Below are 21,811 nucleotides of genomic sequence, written 5' to 3'. Positions count from 1 at the left end.
ATGCAATTTTTTAATTTTTTTTTCTTTCTTATTTCTTTCCACACATCTTTGTCTGCCGCAATGTCTGAATAAGGTCCAGTTGGTTCACGAATGTGCTGCCTGGCTGCTCACTGCCATTCCCAGTGGGGAATCTGGTCACACAATTTCACACTCAGCACAGCATGGGGAGGAGGAATGAGGCCTGGGGAAGCTGCCACTAATGCCTGATGTGTAGAGAGAGGGTCAGCACACCTTGAGGATCCCAAATGTTTCTGAAATCTGTTTTTCTGGTGAGTTTCTTCCCACCAGAAATTAAGGGAATCCTTCGCTCTTCCTTCTCTGCTCTTTTAACTCTGGATTTCTTGGCAGCTTCTAATTCTGTGGATAGCTATTTGTTCACTGAATTTTCTCACACCAGCTGGGAAGCAAAGTCCTTCTGTGAGCTTTAATGTATCTGTGTGTTTTAATAATGCATTACTGTTGATTTTATACAAATATCACTATTTAAGAACTTCAAAGTCTTTGGTGTTCCCCCACCCTCCAGACTGCACTTCTCGCTGCTGCTGTTGTTAACACTCCCATGCGTTTCAGCCTTGGAGAAATAAATATTTGTTTAGCTGTTCTCCTGCTGTGCCTGCTCAGTGCATTTGTTTAATGATGACTTCAGTTTAGCTTTGCAAAGGGGTTTAGGGAAACAGATTCTCCAAGAAAAGCAATTTGTGGACAATTTTCCCTGTGTTCGTGCCCTCCTCTTGCCACCCCACCCCTTTTTTCCCTGGATTAGTGTTTGATTAAATAAATGTACATGGGCAAAACTTCAAGATCAGCTGTGGTGAGCAGTCAAAGTTTTGACTGTTTTGGTTTTTTTTTCCTGCTCCACTTATCTTCACCTAAAACAGTGAGTTGAAGGTTAGACTCAGCAAGTACCTGCTGCTCTTTCTTGTCATTACCTAAATTTTCTTTAATCTGTAATTTTCTTTTTCTTCTATAAAATATCAAATCATGTATTGGCTCATATAAACACTTTCTCTAGAGCCAGGCCCAAGCTGCTGTTTCAGAACATGCATTTGTCATGTTCTACCCCAGCCTTCCTGAGTCAAATGAGAGATTTTACCTTTCACACATAACACCAATTTAGTCTATGCTATCACATTTTTTTTGTCAAAATGAGGACAATGATAACCTTCAAAATCTACATTTGTGCATCTAAATGAAGGGTCAGTTTTTTATTCCTGGAAATTCAGTACCACTTGGCAAAGAAATGAACAGAGGATTTTATTAATCCCTTTGCCATTTCAAGTAATTTTTTATAGCTGAACCTGAAACTCTTATATTAAACAAACACCCACAAACACAAAAATAGAAAAAAGGAACACCACCCCCAGTCCCCCAAAACAAAACCCAAAGCTCCAAGCCCCAGGAAATAGCATTATAAAAACTCAGACTCTGAAAAGCTCTTAATTTTGGTAGGTTTGTTTGGTTTTTTACCATTTTTATAACTGTCTTGATAATATTTAAACTACTCATGCTTCATTTTTGAAATACAACAAATATAATTTTGCCAATAACTAGATTCAACTTCTTCTAGAAAGCAAAAATCACTTCAGTGAAGTAACACATCAGACTCTCTCTTCATATATTTCCAGCTGACAAGGTTTTAGCCTATTGCAGATTTTTTTTTCATTATGCTTCAGTGCATGACCTGGCACTTGTGTGGCTGAGTTTCATCTGACTACAATCATTCTGGCCCTCAAAGTCATCCCACTGCTTTTTTTACTTGTATGATATTCAGAACCTCCTCCATAATGATGATTCATTCCACAGTGTGTCATCAGCAAATTTTGTTGGCATGGCCCTCCTTTACTGTGCCAAGAACTGTGATGAAAATATTATGTAAGATTTATCTCAAGAATAATCTATTAGGAATTCTAGTCATAACTTTCCTTTAGCCTGATTAAGATAATGGGAAATAGGAAAAGGAGTTCATGTGCAAACTGTATCCCAAAACCACGAACTGTACTCAGCAGATACTTGTACAATTTGTTTTTAAACATAGTTGATGAGATTCCATAATCTTCACAAATGTTCCATATCAGTAACTGAGTCTCCTACTCACTGAAGTACTTCTATCCCTAATGTCTTCCCTGAGTCACCTCCACCCACATTTTCCTTGTTTTTCCTGTGCCAAATACAGCCTCAGAATTAGCTTAGTCCCTTTGTGAGTGATGCTTCTGCACACAAAGCCCAATTTCCTGTCCTGACACATTTGTTGTCCTGTTCCTTTGAGCTGTTTCCATCAGAAGTTGATGCTCTCATGCATTAAAAGTTCCACTACAGGCATTTGTTGGAACATGAAGCACCACCCACTGAATGTGATGTTCACTTGGCTCAGGAAGCAATCCCCCGAGCATGGTCATCTTCCTCTGTTTCTGAAATTTAACTGAGGACAAAGCTCCCCTCAGTTTCAGGATCTCAGTAGTCTTTTGAAGGTTTCTTTTGCAGGAAGCCAGAGAACATTTCCTCTCATAGACCTCCTTAAGTATTTTATCCCATATATCAAATTAACAGTTAATTTTTCCCAGCATTCCTTAGTAGTGCTTTACTCCCTCTCCCAAAGGTATTCAGGATATCCTGCAGGCTTCTGCCATGTAATTTGGCAGAAATTATATGATATCTACTTAGGAGAATGCATTCTGTGTACAAATTACCACAAAGTTAAATATTATGTTACCAAAAAGACAAGTTGCATTTGGAAACACCTATATATAATGCTAATAAGAAACCCAATTCCATTTTATTCTAATTAAGTTGGAAAAAACTTCCTTTTTACAACATGAGAGAGACTTCAAGATATTCAGAATGTTAATAAACTCACAGGTATTTCTACTTTTTTATATCTCTTGACATACAGTATTTATCAAGAATTTTTGCTCATTTCAGTATTAGTCTGATTTTCTCAGTCTAGAGAAGTTCAGCAGTTTGAACCATTGCCTCTCATTTGCTAAATACAAAGGAAATGTAATTTTCTCCAGTTTTGGTAAGAGATGGATTTCATAAATATTCCCATTGTATTAGCTAGAGAAGGTAGCAGCCCTAAGGCTCCATAGGAGGACCCTGGACAGCTCAAAGAATTCACCATGGCCACATTGACTGAACAATGAGCTGTGGTAAGGGCCCTTTGTGTTCCACTGGCAACATAATATTCTTACAGCAGGAGATATTATGACCTTTCATACAACAGATCCAAGCTGGATCATTTTTTTGTGGTTGTCACTAGCTTGTGCTGAGCCCAGATTGGCTCAGCCTAATGGTTATGAGGTTTCTGAATAGAGACTGAAAATCAAAATGAAATCAGAATCCATTTTTTCTATCGAGATGGTAGGAACAAGCCCTGAGACTTCAATCAACCTGAGGATGAGCTGCCCTTTAGTCTCCAGATGTCATGCCTTCAAAGGAGAGCTAAAACTCATTTATGGAAATACTTGGAGTCCTCCCCTCCACCCCTCAAATGAATAGTCATAAAGCTGTAGGGTTCTTAAAGCCAGATCTTCAGTAATAGCACAAAATACTGCCTTTTATACTGTGCTGCTAGTGCTGTAGAATAGTGAGGTAGATTTTTCCACCCAGAGAGCAGCACCCCGTTAACATTTAAGTTAGTGAAGTGGAAATTTCTGTGACCTAATTTAAGAACCAGTCAAATGTCTTAGGTGAGAAAGTTCCACCAAAACGTAAATGCCACTGTTATTTCTGCTTTGATTAAGAGTCCAGGTGAAGGGGTGGGGGGAATGGTTATGGTACAGGGGAATGCAGAGGAGACGAAGGAATCCAATATCCAGGTAATGGAACAGCTTAACTCCTGAGCATGGGGGATCTGGAAAGCTTGCTTTCAACTCCTGCATATGACAGCCTTGCTTTGTGTTATCTGAGAGGGAAGAGGAAAAGCTGATATTAATAGTGAACCCAGATGAATTTTCTGAAAGTCTGTGAAGCATCATTTATAGCCAGAAACGTGCTTCCCCTCCAGGCCATGATCAAAAAACAGCATAAATGAGATTTGGCAATGTGAGTGAAGCTGCTCTCTCTGCTGAGAGACTCCTTCTCTTGCTCCACTGAACTCCTCATGTCCCTGTGTTCTTGCTCCTGCAGTCCAGCACGTCATTCAACAGGGATGCTGTGAAAGCTGGGACAGGCCGGCGCTTTCTTGGCGGGCTCTTAAATGACACATCCTACTGCTACACCCTGGAGGTCTCCTTCTACAGCTACATTTTGGGTGGAACTGCTTCTGCCGTGCCCTACACCGAAGAAGCCTGTATCCTTTTGAAATCCATCCTCTTGAAGCACATGTGAGCCAGGCACTTAAGGTAAATACTTCTGTCTCCATAAGAGTTTGCTGAGATAGAAACACACACAAGTGGAAATGTGAGTCTGCTCCTGGTGCTTTAATTTCCCTCCTATTGATTCTCCATACTGTTAAAATTCAAGAAGAGAAAGACATTAGATCAAATAAGCCATTTCCCTCTTGTAGGAGATTGTCTCACACACTTGTTATAGAAGCTAGTCCTGGAGAGTCTGTGATCCATTCCCTACCACGGACTTCCATTTCTTTCTTCATTTCTCTCCTTATTTCCTCATTAGCCCTGTGTTTGTGTTATTGTTTTAATAGCAAGCTGAGAGTGCGTCTTTGGTACTGAGTAAAATATCTTCTTTGCCTTTGAACTGGGTCCACTAGGTTCTGCAGCTGCCTCGAGGACAAATCTTCAAGGCCAGTTGGCAAAGAAATGGAAGTCAAATTGTGAAAACAAAACCATCAAAGTTGTTGGCATTTTTGAGTGCTCAAATAGAAGCAGTGTCTCATTCCTCAAAAAACACATATCCATCTGGCTATCTCAATGTATCAGCAATTTGTAGAATTGTTCTGACTGGGCTTATGATCTGCTTTTATGTTTTTCTTTTTCTTTTTGTCACCATGCTCAATCAAACACCCAGTGCCCATACTTCAACGCTGGGTATGTTATTTCATTTTGTCATTCTATCTTGGCAGCTTTAGAAATTTCCACAGGTTTAGAAACACTGGAGAAGGAGAGGGATTAGCTGTGACTGCCTATTTACCTCCCCACTGCATTTTGGAACTTGGGGGTAACAAGGGAGAAATTTTCATATGAGATAATTTTTCACCATCCCTGTATACAAGCTCTCGGTGTGGGAATAAGAGCAAGAAACAGGGAGTAGGGAAAGGAATTGTTTGTCATTTGGGCTTTTGTGGTTTGATTTCTCCACTGAAAGTGAAATTTGGGGGAAGGAGGGAGATGTATATATTAAAGTGACTTACCTGGCTTGAGCATTTGGAATAGAAGCTCTTTTTTATAGCTCTTTAATAATAGCTCTTTTTTGCCCAGCAAAGTCAACTGAAGGAAAAGCTCCTTGCAACATACACAAATGTAGTATATCTTGCCACTGTGGAAATAAAATGTTTTCACTGTTAGGTTTAGGTATTTATTTTCTTAAGTTGGTATTTTGGTGTTTCAAGAACCTGTGCCTTAGTTTCACCTTCAATTTTTCTTCCTCACTTCCTGCTCATTGTGCTGAAAACTGCTTATTTCTCTTTATTTATCACGAACAGCTTTTACAGCAAGGAATGGAAAGAGCCCCTATACACATGAGATCATGATTCCCTTGGATATGTTTTCCTTCATGACTGGTAGATAAGACTGCTTTAGTTTCCTTTTCCATAAAGATTTCTGGTTTGTGCTTCACATTGCAGACGTTTCACCTGTGGGGTCCAACATCTCCATTTGCTTGGCTTGCCTTGCCTGCTGCAGGCAGAGATGCTCCATTCTCTGTTCATTCCATCAGCAGCTGGGGCACAGCAAACAGGCTCCAGATCAGAGAATCTTGGAGCTGGCATAGGGAAAGCTCAAGCAGCAGCTTGGTTTCTGCAGTTAGGGTTTCACCCAGCTGAGTGGAAAAGGAGGAGAAGCAGCTTTTGGTTGGCCTGGCAGACAGCAAGCAGGGGAGGCTCTTTTGCCTGTGGAGTATGCTTCACTGGCATTTTTCTCTGGAAGGTTTTATTATTTCTTTTTCAATGTAGGAATTCTATCCAGAGTACTGCCTATGAGATCTTTTCCTCACGTGTGCAGTTTTCTAGTTAGTGAAAGAAATGGAACTGCTTGAGATAGTCTCTAGACTGGTCTGATCCAACACAGGAGTAGCCACTGGATTTATGCACATCCTGTCCTGACAGGGGAGAAAATTTCACATCACTGAAGTGCCTATGACTGAAAGTAAAACAATTGCAGAACATTCCAGTTTAGCCTGAGCAGCTCTTCCAAGCTATTTGCAAGTCAGTGATTAATTAATGCTCAGATTTTTTAATGGACCTGAACCAAAGACACAGGCAGTCAGTTCATATTGGCCTCCAAGGACAGGGCTGTTTCTATTAACTATCTACTTACATGCAGGCAGCAACTCAAGCAAATAAATTAAGAAAATACAGTGAGCCCAAGAACTGTGACTTGATAGTGGAAGTATTCTGGATATCTGCCTTTAAAGATGTATTTCTTAGAACTTTGTTCATCCCACTGTGATGTTATTTGGTTGTATGAGTCTTTTTTCCCTTTCATTTTCTTTTCCTTTCCTTTTTTCTTTTCTTTTTCTTCTTTTTCCCTTTCCTTTCGATGGAAACAGGATCAGGGAGTCTGTGATTGTTCAAAGCTTCTCCTGTTGGATAAAGAAGTACAGACTGAGATTCAGCCTCAAACTCAGGTCACCCATGACCATGGAAAGAGACTACAAAGTGGATCACACATCCAGAACTAGCCATATTGGCTCTTTTTAGAGAACAAAACCAATTAGGATCTCCAGATCCTGAAAAATATTAATTTAGCCTAATGTTGTTCCTGTTGACAGGTAGGAAAACCGAATACTCTGAACAGACTTTTGTTTGCACTGGTGATAGGTAATGATACCTGTCAGCTTTTTTTCTTTAGAGCATTTGTGGCAAATAAGATCACAGTACTACTCCCTTTCATGCCATTATATAGGTGGATTAGGTTTGTTGGTGGGTTTTTTATCTCTTCATGTTCTCCAGGTTTTATATGCTAACTCTGTAATCCATATGAACCTTTGTGTGACAGTAATAGATATATTTTTACATTGGGTGAGATTATCCATTTTTTTCAGATTTGTGTGACTGACTGAACCATACTTTGTAATTTTGAGATAAGTGGATACCTTACATGCATGGAAATGGAAGACAGACTTTCAGAGTAAGTGTTTGAATTCTAACCATTAGTGTGGACAGTAACTTTTTTCAGTAAGAAAAAAAGAATGGGAAGGTATCTTTAGAAGTGGAAATAAGTTTCAAATTACTCCAGTTAGTGTGAATGTTCAAAATGAATTGGTTCAGAATTTAGAGGATGATACCTGGAATGTTCTGAACACAGATTGGATACTGAGACTGCACTATTTAAATTAAATCCAGGCAGGAAGGATCTTCCTTCAGCCTGTGCAGGGGGTGTATGTTTGGGGCATGTATGGTGGGATAACATCATGCAGAGTGTTGAGTTTCTGGCCCTTTCTAAAACAGAGAATTAACATGATTGCATCAATGTCTCAGGCCTTGATTGGAATGATATTACTGCTGGAGTTCCTCTTGTATTTTCATCCAGCAAACAAAGCACTTAGACATTCCTGCAGAGCTGTGTGTGTGCCTGCTAGGTCTGTGTCTAACAGATACATACCTGGAGTGTGAGAAACATTAGGGATGTGTTCTGCAAGCTCTGCAGAAAACCCTACGATAACACATGCTGCAGATAACAGTGAATGGACTCTGTTTCAAAGGCATAATAAGAGGATTGCAGGCTTGTCTGTTACTCGCCTGGAAGTGGACAGAGAAATGTTTAAAACCCTTCTCACACATGCACACGTTTGGTGGTAACTGATTAAAAAAGGCAGCACAACAGCAGTTAGCTCAGCACCAGGTGAAGGAGCTTTAAAATGAGCTGATATGCTTCCATTATATTCCATGTTTTACTAGGCATTTACAGGGCTTATGACATGAGGCTTGTAAACTGCTCTGTAACACTCACCACCAGCAGCTCAGCTGCTGAGCTGTCTCGATTCACAGCAGCCTCTGAGCTGGGCAGGGAGCAAGGGATAAAAGTGGGGAAAGCTGGATGAATCCCCGGCTGCAGGGCTGAGCCCTGCTCTGACAGCACATCCAGAATTGGTGTTTTCCAGTATCCCACTACAGCTGTGAGCAGCAGCTATCGCAGCCTGACCTGAGAGCAGCCAGCAAAGAACTCTCGCATCAACAGCTTTAAAATCTAGCTGGTTCATTTCTTAGAGTTTTTGAACTGGATCCTTGCTGCAAAGGAGGCAGCCTATAAAAGAGAATAAAAGGTTTTACTCTTCCACAGCCCAGCCGTGAGGCAGGAAGGCAGAAATGATGGAGACCTGGCAGGAGCTGGTACAACAGTAGCTGTAGGGGAGGAAAATCATCGAGACGGGTGGGCATCACAATTGTCAGCATGTCCATAGCTTTTTCTGCGTATTTTTATCTTAATTGCAAGCTTCCTCCAGGTGGAGAAGGACCCCATCCAAAGGTGCACTGCTGAACTCTCTTGTTTGTGGGAATAAAGATGTATTTATGTGGCTACAGCCACAGAATGAAGGCTTGGATTGACTAGAGTCTCTTCAGACACCTAACACGAGCTCACATCCTGGACTCTCGACACAGAGACCACTGGTTTCATTCTTATTCTTAACTTCAAGCAAAGTATCTGCCTGCTGCTTGACTGGGGACTTGAGAAGTTAAATCCCCAGAGGAAACAGTCATTTGTAACATCCAGATTCCTTTTAAAGAGTACTTGGATCTCAGTAAATGCCTGTCCTGGGGAAAAGGAATCTGTATGCAAACTACAATTCCAGTAAAAGCATCTATAACTTTTAGAGCTTCATGTACCTGCCAGTCCCCTAGGGCAAATGTACTTGGTTATTTTGGGATTTTTTACATTTCTTTTTTTGGCAACTGCCTGTCTTGATCCTCCTATCTCTGTTAGTGATATCCTTAAGAGAAGATCCTCATGAGACAGATTATGGCCCTTGCAGGTTCGTTCCCCGCCAGTAAAGGCAACATTACTAGCAAAAGCCAATGAGGTATGAAAAGCTGTGCTGATAAAGCTGAGGGAGCTCTGCAGAGGTTATCCAGTGTAGCTTAGGTTTGAACTTCAGTTAGAGGTTCTTGCCAAGATGATTTCAAAGTAAATCAGGCACATATTCTGGGAAAGGCATCCAGAGGTCTACTTCTGCTAAGCTTCTAGAAACAGGCTCCTTTCTGTGTGTTGCAAAAAGTGGCATTAATCCTAATCCTGCAGATTTTTCAAAAAGTTATCTCCTTGCACATCTTCTCTCCAGTACTTGGCTGTTTCTTAGTACCATGTTTAGGGCTGGTTTGGAGGAAAGGAAACAAAATCATCTTTTCAGCTCCCCAGTCTGTGTGAAAGTGTCAAGGTTTACAGCCACAATTTCAAATGCTCTTAATATTACTGGAAGCATAGAGTTAAATTATAGAGTTGTAAAGTTACTTTATAGTGATAATGCTGTCAAGCATCAATATCTCTGCCCCAGGGCACCATGGAAACTCAGTTAATGATATAAGAAGCTGATATTTTTCAGGGTTGCAGCTGTTGGCTCATACCCAGAAGGAATCTGTGTGTTTGTTCATATCGGGGATATACAGTGGGACCTGCTCAAAGAAAATTAAGAAACAGTGCAAGTGTGTTTAATGAAGTGCAGTGGAATGAAAGTACAAAGCAGTACATGGTGTTGCAGTGTGCACACCTTGTTCCCTCAAAGGGCTCAGTGGAGTGGACAATGCTGCACAAAATTACTTCTCTTCTGTAAGAGAGGCTGTCTGTGGGGAACAGTTTATATTTGTATGTAGATTTATTTATCTAGTTGCCTGTAGTACTGACTGCATCAATCTATGCAAACACTGTCTCAGAGTATCAGTAGAGAAATGGAAATTTAGGGAAGTTACTACAGTCAATTTAGGAATATGTATAATTTTTTTAATGGATTTCTTATGATCTGTATCTCAAAGTGCTTTGATAGCCTCAGATGAAAGATGCTATAAAAGCAGAAAGTATATTATAAAGGTGTTTTTTTTAAAAAAAGAAAGAATTTTTTATTTTTTTGCTTAAATTTAGAATATCAGGCTTGGCAGACATCTTCAAAATTATTCCATTTGACCACATGATTCCAGTTTCCTTTTCCTTCCTCTTGTGTGTACACATATTTCTTTCCCAGGGATACTAAGGTACAGGGGAGAGAACAGCTGGTGGCTGTGGGATGAGAATGTGAGCAGGATGCACATTACAGAAATGCCCTCTGTTTTAGACATGAATACAGGAGTTTGCCTTCTTTGAAGAGCAGGAAGACTTGAGTAGCTGTGAGCCTGGACTAGGGAATTTGGACAGGTTGACTTCAGAACCATCAATATTTACAACTCTATTCAGCAACTGGGACCTTGTGGACAGCTGGAGCATGAGCCAGCTAGTAATAAGCATCTTAATAGTAATAATATAATAAATAATAAGCATAATAGTAATAATAAGCATAATATTTTTCTATTTGTATTTCTTTTGTACACAGGGAAAAATAACTTAGACCAAGGACAAGTTAAGCTTTTGCTGAAAGGTTGGAAGGTGAAGTTGATCACATGAGTGATTGCAGGGTTGTAGATAATACAAAGAAGGGAAAGCTCTCTCCAGGCACTGCTGCTATCCTTCTTGGAACTGGCTTTCCTGGATTTGAATGCCTCTTTTATGAACTTTTTTTTCCTTAAACTTGTATTTTTCCTTTTTCTTAGAAGCAACTTAGACAAAACTAAGCATATAGAACTGATATGAAGCTCTTGGGTGCTCAGAACACTATACAAATGCTATTAGATCTGTAGTTAAAATAAGTCTTTGGTAAATGTTAAATTCCTATTAGTAACACTTGCTAAACTTAAGTGCAAAGGAAAGGGCAAGGCTAATCTGAAAGGCAATGGAGAGCAGGGCTTAAAAGATATTAACAATTTGTTGGAAATGTCTGAGGGGAGTGGTTATTATAACTAAAGAGTAATGTCTGTGGGTTGGAGACTTAGGTTAGGAAAGGGCTTTAGACAGTCCTGTATTCTGGAGCTTTCCCAAATATCATTTGGATTGAAGAGGAAAAAAAGCCATTCAGAGCAAGGTGTTTTTGAAAAAGCAATAAGCAGCCAAATTGCTCAAAAGGAGAGGTCTCTCCTTTTCTGCCAGCCTGTGGTGGTGTTTGTGTGTCTCCATGTTTATCTGCTTTTTCCTCTTCTCTGTGTCTCTTCAAATCTGGCAGAATCTTCTCCCCTGTGCCTGTCTTGTCTGAGTTCTCACCATCTCTTTGGCATTTAGGTCATTAGCCCTACCCCAGGCCTTTCTGTCATCTCTTGGGGCTTTTTTCAGGAGGTGTTTCACTGATCAGACACACACAGTGTTGTGGTTTTGTTCACTTTTTACTGTCTTTCACCCAACTACTGCTTCTTTCTTTCATATTTTACCACTATCGGCTTGATTACTGTTAATTGAAGGGAATTCTAGGGTGGGAGCAGAAGGTTTTTTTAACTACTACTTCTTTAGTCTCAAATACCAATGATCTGAAAGGGGATCAGAGATGAATTTTAGGAAACTGCAAAAAACAAATGTCTTTCTGTCTGTCTGTCTTTCTCAACTGCTTGACCAATTGCAACTGAATTTGACAGTGATAAAGGTCTCAGAGATACTACATTCCTATGAGTTTCATGAAAAATAGCTGGCTGAATGAGCAGAGAGACCCCAATTAATCTCTCCAGTAGGGACAGCTGCATGTCTATTGTTAGAAACCAGAGGAGGACAGTAGGCATGAAAGTCACAGCAAACAGATCCAACATCCCCTTTTCTTTCTGAGCATGCCCCTGGTGAGTTGTGACTTCACTTTCCTTTTCTCCCTACACTTTAACCCCTAATGTCTCTGAAAACCCTAACAAAGGATATCTCGTGGCATTCTGGAAAGCAGATTGCACCTTCCCCATCAAACCCCTGCTGAAAGAGGCAAGAAACCTGTCAGGTTTCAGTTCAGAGGTGATGAGAATGCCCATCCAAGCCAAAGCCAGTACAGGCCCACCCCAAGCCAGCTGTGTTTCTTGTCACCTAGAGGTGAAACTTTGTCCACAGTTCAGAAAAACAAAGCCTGAACATGTCTCAGGCAGAAACCAAAGGTAACCTGCAGCTTTGATCTGGTGTTCAGAAACCTTTGTGTTTTGATAAGAGCAAGGGTGGGTCTAATTCTCTCATGTCTCATCTCTTAAGAAGAGAACAGCCAAATCAGCTCAGATCAAAACCAGTCCTCTGCAGTGTCTTGTCTCTGACAGAGGTCAAAATACAATGCCTGAGAAGAATTTAATAACAGAGTAAGCATGTAACTGTTTTCCCTGAATATTCTTTGGCTTGCAGCAATTAGTGGACTGGGGATCCCAGAGCCAGAGCTCTTAGAATCATGAAATCATTTAGGTTGGAACAGACCTCTAGGATCATCAAGTCCAAGGAGTAGCCCAGCAGTTCCAAGCCCACCATTAGAACATGTCTCCAGGTGCCACATCCACGTGTCCTTTAAATCCTTCCAGGAACAGTGACTTCATCACTGCCCTGGGCAGCTTGTTCCAGTGCTTTACAACCCCTTCTGTAAGGAAATGTTTCCTAATGTCCAACCTAAACCTCCCTGGCACAACTTGAGGCCATTTTCTCTAGTCCTATCACTTGTTACTTGGGAGAAGAGACCAATCCCCACACTTTGATTATACCTGAGATAACATCAATGGATGTGCCTCCCATGAACCTGTATACATTTTTGGCATCCACAGCATTCCTTGTTATGGATTTCCATAGTTTACTAATAACTTGTTTGTTTTGAGCCTACCACCAGTAAATTTTATTTTGTTAAACAGAACAAATTATTTGTTTGGGAGAACAATATTGTTTGGGAGCAGCATTGACCATCAGCCACCTGTATTTTACATTTGAAATTTCACAGCTTAGTTATTTTCTGCATACTTACCCTGTGCATCATAAGCAGAAAATTATTACCAGATCAGGTAACCATGTCTAGAGCTAGTTTGTCATCATACGTTTTTTCTCTGATTATACATAACTCTTTGAGTTGCCAACTAATAGAAAACCAGCTCCAGTGACTCCAGTGGTATTTGTTGTGTGATTTTTATTTGCATGCAGGATAAATTGCACTCTGGACACAGAGCAGCAGCAGGTATAAGATGAATTTGGTATAACCAAATGAAAAATAAAGCTTTCAGTTTCAGAGTGCAGACTGTAAACATCATGTGTTCAGTTCCTGATGCACTTAATACTGTGCTTGCTCTCCTGTCCTCTTGTTTTTTTCCCAGTACTTAAGAGGGATTCAAAACTTCTTAAACTAACTGAATTCTGTTCAGTATAGACTGGAGTTTTTGGTCATGTTAAAAGAATCTGGCAACCAATGCCTATTGGAGGGATTACATTTTTGAAAACAGCAATATCCCAAATACCTTGATTTGTGTCATTATGATTGCTGTGCAGCAAACCAACATCTGGATAAAATGCTCCCACAGTCAGGTTGCATTCATGATTCTGTCAGGCTTCTGTCTTTCTTTTTCTGAAACTATGCACTCCTTATTAAACCAACAATTGTCATCTGATGCCATGAAAGACCAAATGATAGGGGACAATCCATTCATCTTTTCTCCATCATCCAGTCCCTCAAGAAATCCAGTATGAGTGCTACCTGCCCAAGACCTCTCATGTAGCAAAGACGATCTGCAGGGCAGTGCTGTGGCATGTGTAGCAAAAGCTTACACTGGACTGGTTCCTCTTGATGTTTGGCTGGAGCAATGTTGGGGGGACATGTGAAAAATGAGATCTCTTCCCACCACATCAATACATGACAGATCTCAATATTACTTTCAATAAACCCTCAAATATGCTGTTCAAGTGGAATGCAGCTGGTTGAATCAAGATAGGAAATGGAGGCTCAGGGGCTCCAATTGTCTTCCTGGTGTCTTTTTAGAAGAGAGGCAGCTGTACTGCCAACACTACGTGGAGTCAGGACTGCATGATGTTGCCAGCCCAAGGGGAGAGAGTTTCCAGTACTTCAGTCCCGTTATTCCTGTTTTCAAGCCTTTTGATCATTGTGTTTCTGTTAATTTCTTCAGGGTCTGCTGAGTGTCTGGTTCTGTTGGCAGAACACAGCTTCAGGCTCTTTGTCTCTTCCTGTGCAGCAGTGATATCTCCACTTGAGAAGATGCCCATGACTGTGCCTGTTAGCACTCTCACAATCTCATATTCTTGCTGTAATACTGTGAAGATTTGAGACTGGGCTATTTCTGGGCCAACAGGGTTATCATTCTGGTGTTCCTTCTTCCTTAGTTAATGATTCCTCTTTGCACCACATCCCTCACGTTTCTGCCAAGCATATTTTGTTGCATTGACTTTCTTTCCAAAGCCTGCCCAGAAGGACAGCTTTCCTTCAGCCAGGACACAGAAAGGGTCTGTGTCTCTAGAACCATCAATATTTTTCTTGAGATGATAAATGAGCTGCCAATAAACCGAGGCAGCTGCCAGATCCATCTGAGAAACTGATCTTCAGACCTAATTTATCCGTGCTTGGTTTATTCATGTGTCTGGAAACTTTTGGGATGCAAACAGAGGGCTAACCACTCTGAGGCAGCCACTTAGAATTAGATGGTATAGATTGATGCAGTGGGAGTTTATGGGCTGGTTCAGATACATCAGCTATTACTTTGTGCTTGCCTACCTCAAAAAGAAAATGGCTTCGTATCTGTCATAGGGAACACCACAGAAAAGGAACAAAGCTTTCAAAACAAGACCTAAATCGTCATACTTGCTGTATCATTCAGTTTGTTTCTCTTCTTCTCCTCCAGTCTAACTTGCCTTTAAATCAAGGTTTTGCATAATCTGTGAAATTTTGTTGTCAGGAATTTTCTAAGGAGATGAGGCATGGCTGATTACGTTGTGCCTGGAGGGATGGGAGCAGTTTTTGTGCTTCAGTGAGTAAGGTTTGTAGGGAGACCAGTCTGGTTTTGAACCAGATGACACAGCTGGGAAAAGCAAGCAGCCTCTTTGTTTAGGATGCTTAGCTGGGCAGCAGGCATTTGTGTGTTTCACATACATTCACCCCAAAACTTCTGACCTTATTTGTTTTTGGTTTCTATCAACAAGAGTTCTAAGCGGTATTAAGTTTGGGCAAGTTTGGTGAGAACAGGTAGCTGAGCAAAGGAAAGGGTCTCAAGAAATGCTTCTGCTGGGGGCAAGGCTGGAGAGGAGTGTAAATGTTACTGCACTCCAGAGGGTCTGTCTGGGGAAGCCACCACAGAAAGTTCCAGCAAGGAGAAAATTTCAGCTGGTGCACGATCCATATTGCTGGAGAACGCAGGTTAGGGACCTGTGCCATGCAGGAGCTCCATCACTTTGCCTTCGAGAGGACTCGAGGGAGCCCCGAGGCAGGAAATGTAGCGAGGAGAGGTGTGGCTGCCCTCCCGGGAGCAGCAGCCGGTGCCTGCCGGCACATCCCGGGCGCGGTGCCGCAGGCGGGGCCGCTCCTGCCGGAGCGCTGCCGCGCATCTCCCGCTTGCTGGAGCGCAAGTGCCCTCTTCTGGCACCGACAGCACCGGCCCAGCCGCCTGGCAGCAGGGAATGTTTCCCTCATGGTTGCAAAAATCAGGAACAAAGCAGGGATTTTCCTCTCTCTGCTTCGCCCCTGTGTCCGGACTGGCCTGGAAGCAGTAGCGGCTGGAGGATATGGAGCATCCCTGTTGTAGCAGCCTGGCCACCTCCAAGCTTTCCTGTGACACGGGGCTGTGAGCCGATTGTGTTTGCATCCGAGCTGATTAAATATAGATACTTTTATTCTATTTTGTTGGTTTTCTTTTTCCCCCTGCCTTATCTGTTGGAAATATGTAACTAGCTTGATTTACACCAGCTGAGATTGGGGTGGCCTTTTCCTGCTCATGTTCTCTGCTTTCTGTTGTATAAATCCTCTCTTGGCTATTCCTGACCTGTTGATGTCAATAGTTTTCACTGTGAATCCCCATGGGGATCTGGATTTGACCTCTATTGATTACCTAGAGATGGTCATGCAATGAGGGGAGAGGGGAATGTGCAGCAGCTGTCAGAAGAGTGCCCATCCTGGCTGGAAAAGGAAAGTTTGGATACACTTGTTAATGTCAGCTCAAGGTTAGCAGTACACAGCACAGCAGCTACATCTGTCTGCAGAGGCACTTAAAACAAGCCTTAAGAAAAAGGAGTTTCCTGCACTGCTTTATCACATCAGTTACCATCAGAGGCCTTCGCATGTGCTTTGGATTTTTCTCTATGTTTAAGGAACATTTCAAGCCATAATTGATTATAGCTGAATTTGTGTTACAAAGTAGGGAACAGCAGGTCAGGACATTTATGCTATGAGACAAGACTGAGCCTGATTCCCATTTAGATGCTTTACAGCAGAAGGGTAGTGGTTTTTTCCCCTGGTTACAAGCAGTGTCTCAGCTATCGAGTGCAACGCTGTATTAATAATTCTGTACCTACTGTAAGCCCTCTGAATGCAAATCCCTCGCACGCGAGCTGGATTGGCATAAAGCAGTTTGGGAAGCACACACACAATTTATACCGCCCTCAACTGCCTTTATGAGGAGTAAAAGGAGCCGGAGTCTAGACTGCCAGGTTTTGCAAAGTGCCAAGCTGAAAGTGAAAATCCAGCTTCTCCCTTCAAGGTGAAAAGGACATAGGAGATCCTGGTGGTTTTGGTCTGCCTGAGGATCTTCCCGCAGTGATCCCTGCTCTGTTATATGCACTTTTAATCTGTCACATGCTGACATTGTTTCTTTTCCTGGTCATTTCACTATTAGTTTAGTAAGGTCTCAGAGCTGAGGCTCGGGAAATGTGACTGCTAATAATGTGATTTTATTTAAACTTTGTGCCTGTGTTTCATCTCGCTTTACTTCTCAGTGCTGGGTGCTTAGATGGAATTTAGGCAGAGATGGTCTGTGGCTGCAGATAAGTGCAGCACCCTTGCAGTGCTGTCAACCAAACCCAGGAGTGCAGGGTGTGTGCCAAGAAATGAGACAAGCTGAGAGTTTCCAACCAATACAATCTGAGATATTAAAGCAGTTAATGTGAACTGACCTAACTGAAAAACATAGACAATACTCAAAATTTACCTGATGACTTTCAAAGTGATTACCTGAAATATGACATAAGGATAAAGTGAATATATTCAAGTTTTTTTCCTGATTCTCAAGATTCATGAAGGAAATGAATGATGACAGCAAGAGAAACTTGCAGGCCTCTCTTTGTGTGGGGAAGCTCCAAGCCACCATTGCAGTGAACAAAGACGCCCTTCTATCAGGCCTCTGCAGACAGAGCTGGAACTGGAGCAGCCTGGAGTAGTGATGCTGAGAAGTTGGTACAATAACAAGGCAAAGCAAAACCTAACAGGATGACAGCACGAGGCACCAAAAATAGGTGGCTTTTGTATGACTATAATAGCACCACCTGCTTTCAGAACGTTAGTAATCCTGTAAACGTGTCCATTCCAGTGAATATCCTTGAGGGAGTTGACACAGAAATCCATACAAACGCGGCACTGAATCTGAGCAGAGAAAAGGGAGAAGAGCAGGGATGCGTGAGGCTGGAAAGAGCTGCTGGCAGGGGAAAGGAGCAGCCTGGGATTGTGGGTGTGGGTGTGCATGGGGTAGCAGAGAAGTTTCCATACTCTTGAAGGGAAGAATTTATTTCCTCCTCATCAAAGCCCAGGCCCTGCTGCTTTCTTTGATTTTCCTCTAGCGGGGCCAATCTAGGCACTAAGCGATGATAAATAACCCAGTATCACAAGGTGACATGCACAGTGACACAATAATATGGAGAGAAAGAGAAGAACCCAGAGGGACATTGTTTGTGTCATTTATTTCCCCAGTGTGCTCTGCAGCTCAGGCAGTTTGGGAACCCCATCCCACGGCCCCAGCCACAGCCTGAGGGGCCTGAGGGGAGCCAGGCAAACCTCACTGACAGCCCCTGAAAACACTGTGATTTTCCTGTGAGCTTTGCTCTGCACTGACCTTGGTAGGATGCTTCAGCCCTGTTTTGATTGAGGGCCTCTTGGGACCTGGTGTTTGATCTGAGGTGAAGGGGTGGCCCTGCATGTCACCGTGTCACGATACCTGCGCTTGGATGTGACCCCGCTGTGCCCCAGCCTGGCCTGCGGGTGTTCACACCACCTCCCTCCCTCCTTCCCTCCCTGCCTTTCCCGGTTAGCAGCTTTCAGCTCTGCCATCCTAACAGGGCTGCTTTGGTTGGCTGGTTGTTTTCTGACATTGCATTTCTGCGCCGTTTCCCGGATTTTGTCAAAGCAAACTGAGAGCAGAGGTGGTGTTGTGCTGACACCCACAGAGCAGCGGTGGGGCCGAGCCCTCGGCTCCCCCGAGCAGGGTGCCGAGCTCGGCCTCACGGAATAGCAAGTTGTCCTCCTCTGTTGGACCAACATAAGGAAAGGAAAAAAAGGGAACATTTTGCCAGAGGGTTTTCTGGCCATTTACTGGTGACTAGTGATGTTGAGATGTGGGGATGTGAATCTGTCTGTGGCTCTGAAAAGAGCTTTGCAGCCTCGGTGCCTGTCCTTTCCTCTCCCAGTATTTTTTTGGATGAAAATGCAGGACAGGAGAAATGGCGTTGTCTAGACAATGACACAGTGCTAGGACACAGTCTAGTGAGATAAAAGAAAAATGGAACAGGCATACAGAGCAAAGTGATTTGCCTAAATCTGCACAACCAGATCTCCTGACTCCTTCACTCTCCCTCCTGTGGCTTCTCCTTAGGAGATGAAGTTGATTGATTGAAATTGCCCTTTTTACTGATTACCATTTTAATAATCTAACCAGTTATGTCAGAAATCCAGCATGAGGGGTGTTTTTTTTTGATGCAGTCTGTTTGTTACTTGCATTTCTCACAGGTGGGCACCAATATCAGACTAGTTGGGTACTCTTTTTATTTACATTTAGGTTTGTGTCCTTGTCATTCAGGTATAGTGTGGTGTTACTGCTGCAGCTGCATTCTCACATGACAGGGGAATATTCTTGTTACAAGGAAATGAAAATCAAAAACAAAAATGTCACACTGCCCACCTATCCCAGGGGCAAAAAAACCCCCACAATATCAACAAAAAACCCAACAAACCAATCTTCAAAAATAAATCTTGATCTCATAGGTCTTGAGTAAAATCTCTTTGCATATGCGTGCATGCTTCATCTCCTTGGCAATTGTCATCCTGTGTACAATTCCTGGTTTTTGAGTGTAGGATGGGAACTATTGCTGTCTTCTGCTCTGACATTTCTGTCTCCTCACCGCCCTCTTTGCCTTTTGTTAGTTGCTTCTCATGCCACATCTGACTGGTTTTCAGTGTTGATAGGGAGTCTTTGCCTTGGAGTTTTACATGACTTACACTTAACTGACCACCCCATTCCTTCGAGGTTTTCAATAGGTGAATAACAACCCAGCTTCATGCCCCAGGGTACTGATTCTTGATGGGTTTTCCCACATGCTGTCAGCCTGAAAATAAATAATACCTTCAAGATAAAGGGACTAAAATCATGCGAAATCTGCTCCTTTTTGCTGAGAGCCAAATGGACTAGTGGCTGGAATGCAAGAAGAAAGGATATTCCTATTCCCTGCTCATTTGGCTGACAGTGTAATCACTCAGAGTAATAAATCTTCATTGGAAACTTAGATGAAAATGGAAAAGGAATGAGAGTGCTTTCAAAGAAGAATCTGGGAGGGGGCTTTTGTCTCTGCTGAAGCACAGCCTCGGAGGGAGAGAAAAAGGACTACAGAAGCCCCTGCTGGGTACAGAACGGCCCTTAGTGCCCAGGACTGTGCCTGCTGGCTTGTCCCTCTCAGCTCCAGACATCCCCCCAGCCCTGGCCTGTGCCCCCTGCTCCCCATAGCCCCAGGTTTGAGGAGCAGGGATGTCTGTCTGCCAAATGCACCTGAGCAGCACGAAGGGGCACAAATATGGGCCAGGAATAAATGGCAGAGATCTAGAGCAGCTGGCTACCTGCTGTGCTTGCTCTGTAACCCTTCAGGAGCCAGCACTTTCCCTCAGCCTCATCAGCAAACAAGGACAAAAAAAAGCAACCACAGAGCTGAAACATTTTATTTCCCCTGCTGGGCCTGCCAATTAACCCTGTCAGGAGCTGGAAACCCACAGTGGGAACATCAACAGACAAGGAGCTGCAGAGGGGAAGTGCTGGAGGAAGGCAGTGCAGGGACCCAATCACCTCCCCATAGCCCTGGAAGAGCTGAGCTGTGGTGCAGGGACAGTGGGAGCCGATTTTCAGGCACCTTCATGCTTCAGAAACCGCTGCAGGGAAAGCAGAGATGCTGAGCAGCAGCTCCTGGTGGGATTCTGTCTCCTCACTCTCTGGCTTCTGTATGTCTGTCTCTGCAAACTCCACTGTTCTTGCTCATCCTCCAGCTGTGTAATCTGTGTTGGCTTTGCAATATGTTTGGGGATGTTGAAGGGGCTGGAAGGAAGAAGGAGGCAGCAAACACCTTCCCCTCTCATAGAGCTCCCCATCTGCGACTCATACTGCTCCTGATCTGCCTTGGTGCTGGGGTCTTTGGGCAAGCTGATTGCCTCTTCCTCTGCTCCAGGGAGTGGAAAGTTTGAGCTGGACTAACTCAAGTTAGTGGTGCTAACTGTGTGAGATGGATGAAGCACAGGACACACAGGATGCATTTTGTGTCTTCCCTTTGTCAGCTGCACCAGGGGATGTGTGAAGAGCTGGGTCAAGATGAGAGACAGTGAGCAGAGCAGGGCATCCTTCATCGTGAGGATGATGAAGAAGTGACTGAACATGGGGGCTGTTTGGCACCTTGGGTGCAAGTTTGTTGCGGTTACTTGGCTAATTTCCTCCTGCATCACCTGTTGTGTTTGTACAGAAATCATCAAAGTGACACCAAAGATGAAATCTGTCCCACAGTCACCTCTGTAGCTTTTGGATTAACGCTGGCAACAAAGCAGAGAGACAGGCACGGTGCTTAATTAGCATTGCTTTTATTCCTTTCTGCAGAAAGCAATCTTTCTTGCCACTTGTTACTTTCTTTGGGAATAAAAATCAGGTGTTGCTCCCATCTGCCGTGGGACTGGCACAATGGTCCTGCATGTGGTTCCAGGTGAGACCAGCCCTGTGAGCCCTCTTGTCTCCCTGGCCTCACACCTCATCCCACACACTTGCCAGCTCCCTAATCCTCTCACTGCTAATTGCCTTTCTAGTGCCTTTGGACAGTGGTGGCTGCGAGGGGGTGGCACGCAGCGCTCTCCCAGCCCGGCAGAGAAAGGTGGCGTGGCTGTGAGGAATAGCACAAATGGAAAAAGAGGGGCTGTTTTGGAGCTGAGAGATGCACAGTTAATATTCTGACTCTCGGGCCATGAAATCGATCTTCCAGGTGAATTTGTGGTCTCTTGAATTCATTTTGGGCACGACACGCACCTCAAATGGAACGGGCTGCAGCTCTTGACGTCAGTAAATGCTTTCTGCCCTGCAAAAGAACACTGCTTGGATTTCATCTTGTTTTTACACCTTCACTTCTCCTTGTAAGGCTCATTGTCACCAACGGGTCTGGTGTCATCCAACTGCGGCAGTGAGACCAACACTCTGTGCTGCAGAAATTCCCAGAGCACAACACTCAGCAGCTGCCAAAGCTTTCTGCTGGCA

The 21,811-nt window shown here is 43.1% G+C and overlaps 1 protein-coding gene across 1 annotated transcript in view; it reads left to right on the top strand.

Annotated features, from left to right (window-relative positions):
• LOC102112919 (AGBL carboxypeptidase 4) overlaps positions 1–21,811 on the top strand; it is an 878,734-nt gene that overhangs the window by 793,710 nt on the left and 63,213 nt on the right. The window contains exon 11 of the mRNA XM_014250851.2: positions 4,126–4,288. Coding sequence (XP_014106326.2) covers positions 4,126–4,288 — 163 coding nt within the window. The remainder of the gene's footprint in view (positions 1–4,125; positions 4,289–21,811) is intronic.

The sequence above is a fragment of the Pseudopodoces humilis genome, chromosome 10 (genome assembly GCF_049639895.1).
Source record: "Pseudopodoces humilis isolate 2021_Gansu_Grassland_sample_001 chromosome 10, ASM4963989v1, whole genome shotgun sequence".
NCBI lineage: Eukaryota > Metazoa > Chordata > Aves > Passeriformes > Paridae > Pseudopodoces > Pseudopodoces humilis.
Note: the sequence above shows the minus strand (reverse complement) of the source record. Positions and strands in the feature narration are given on the sequence as shown.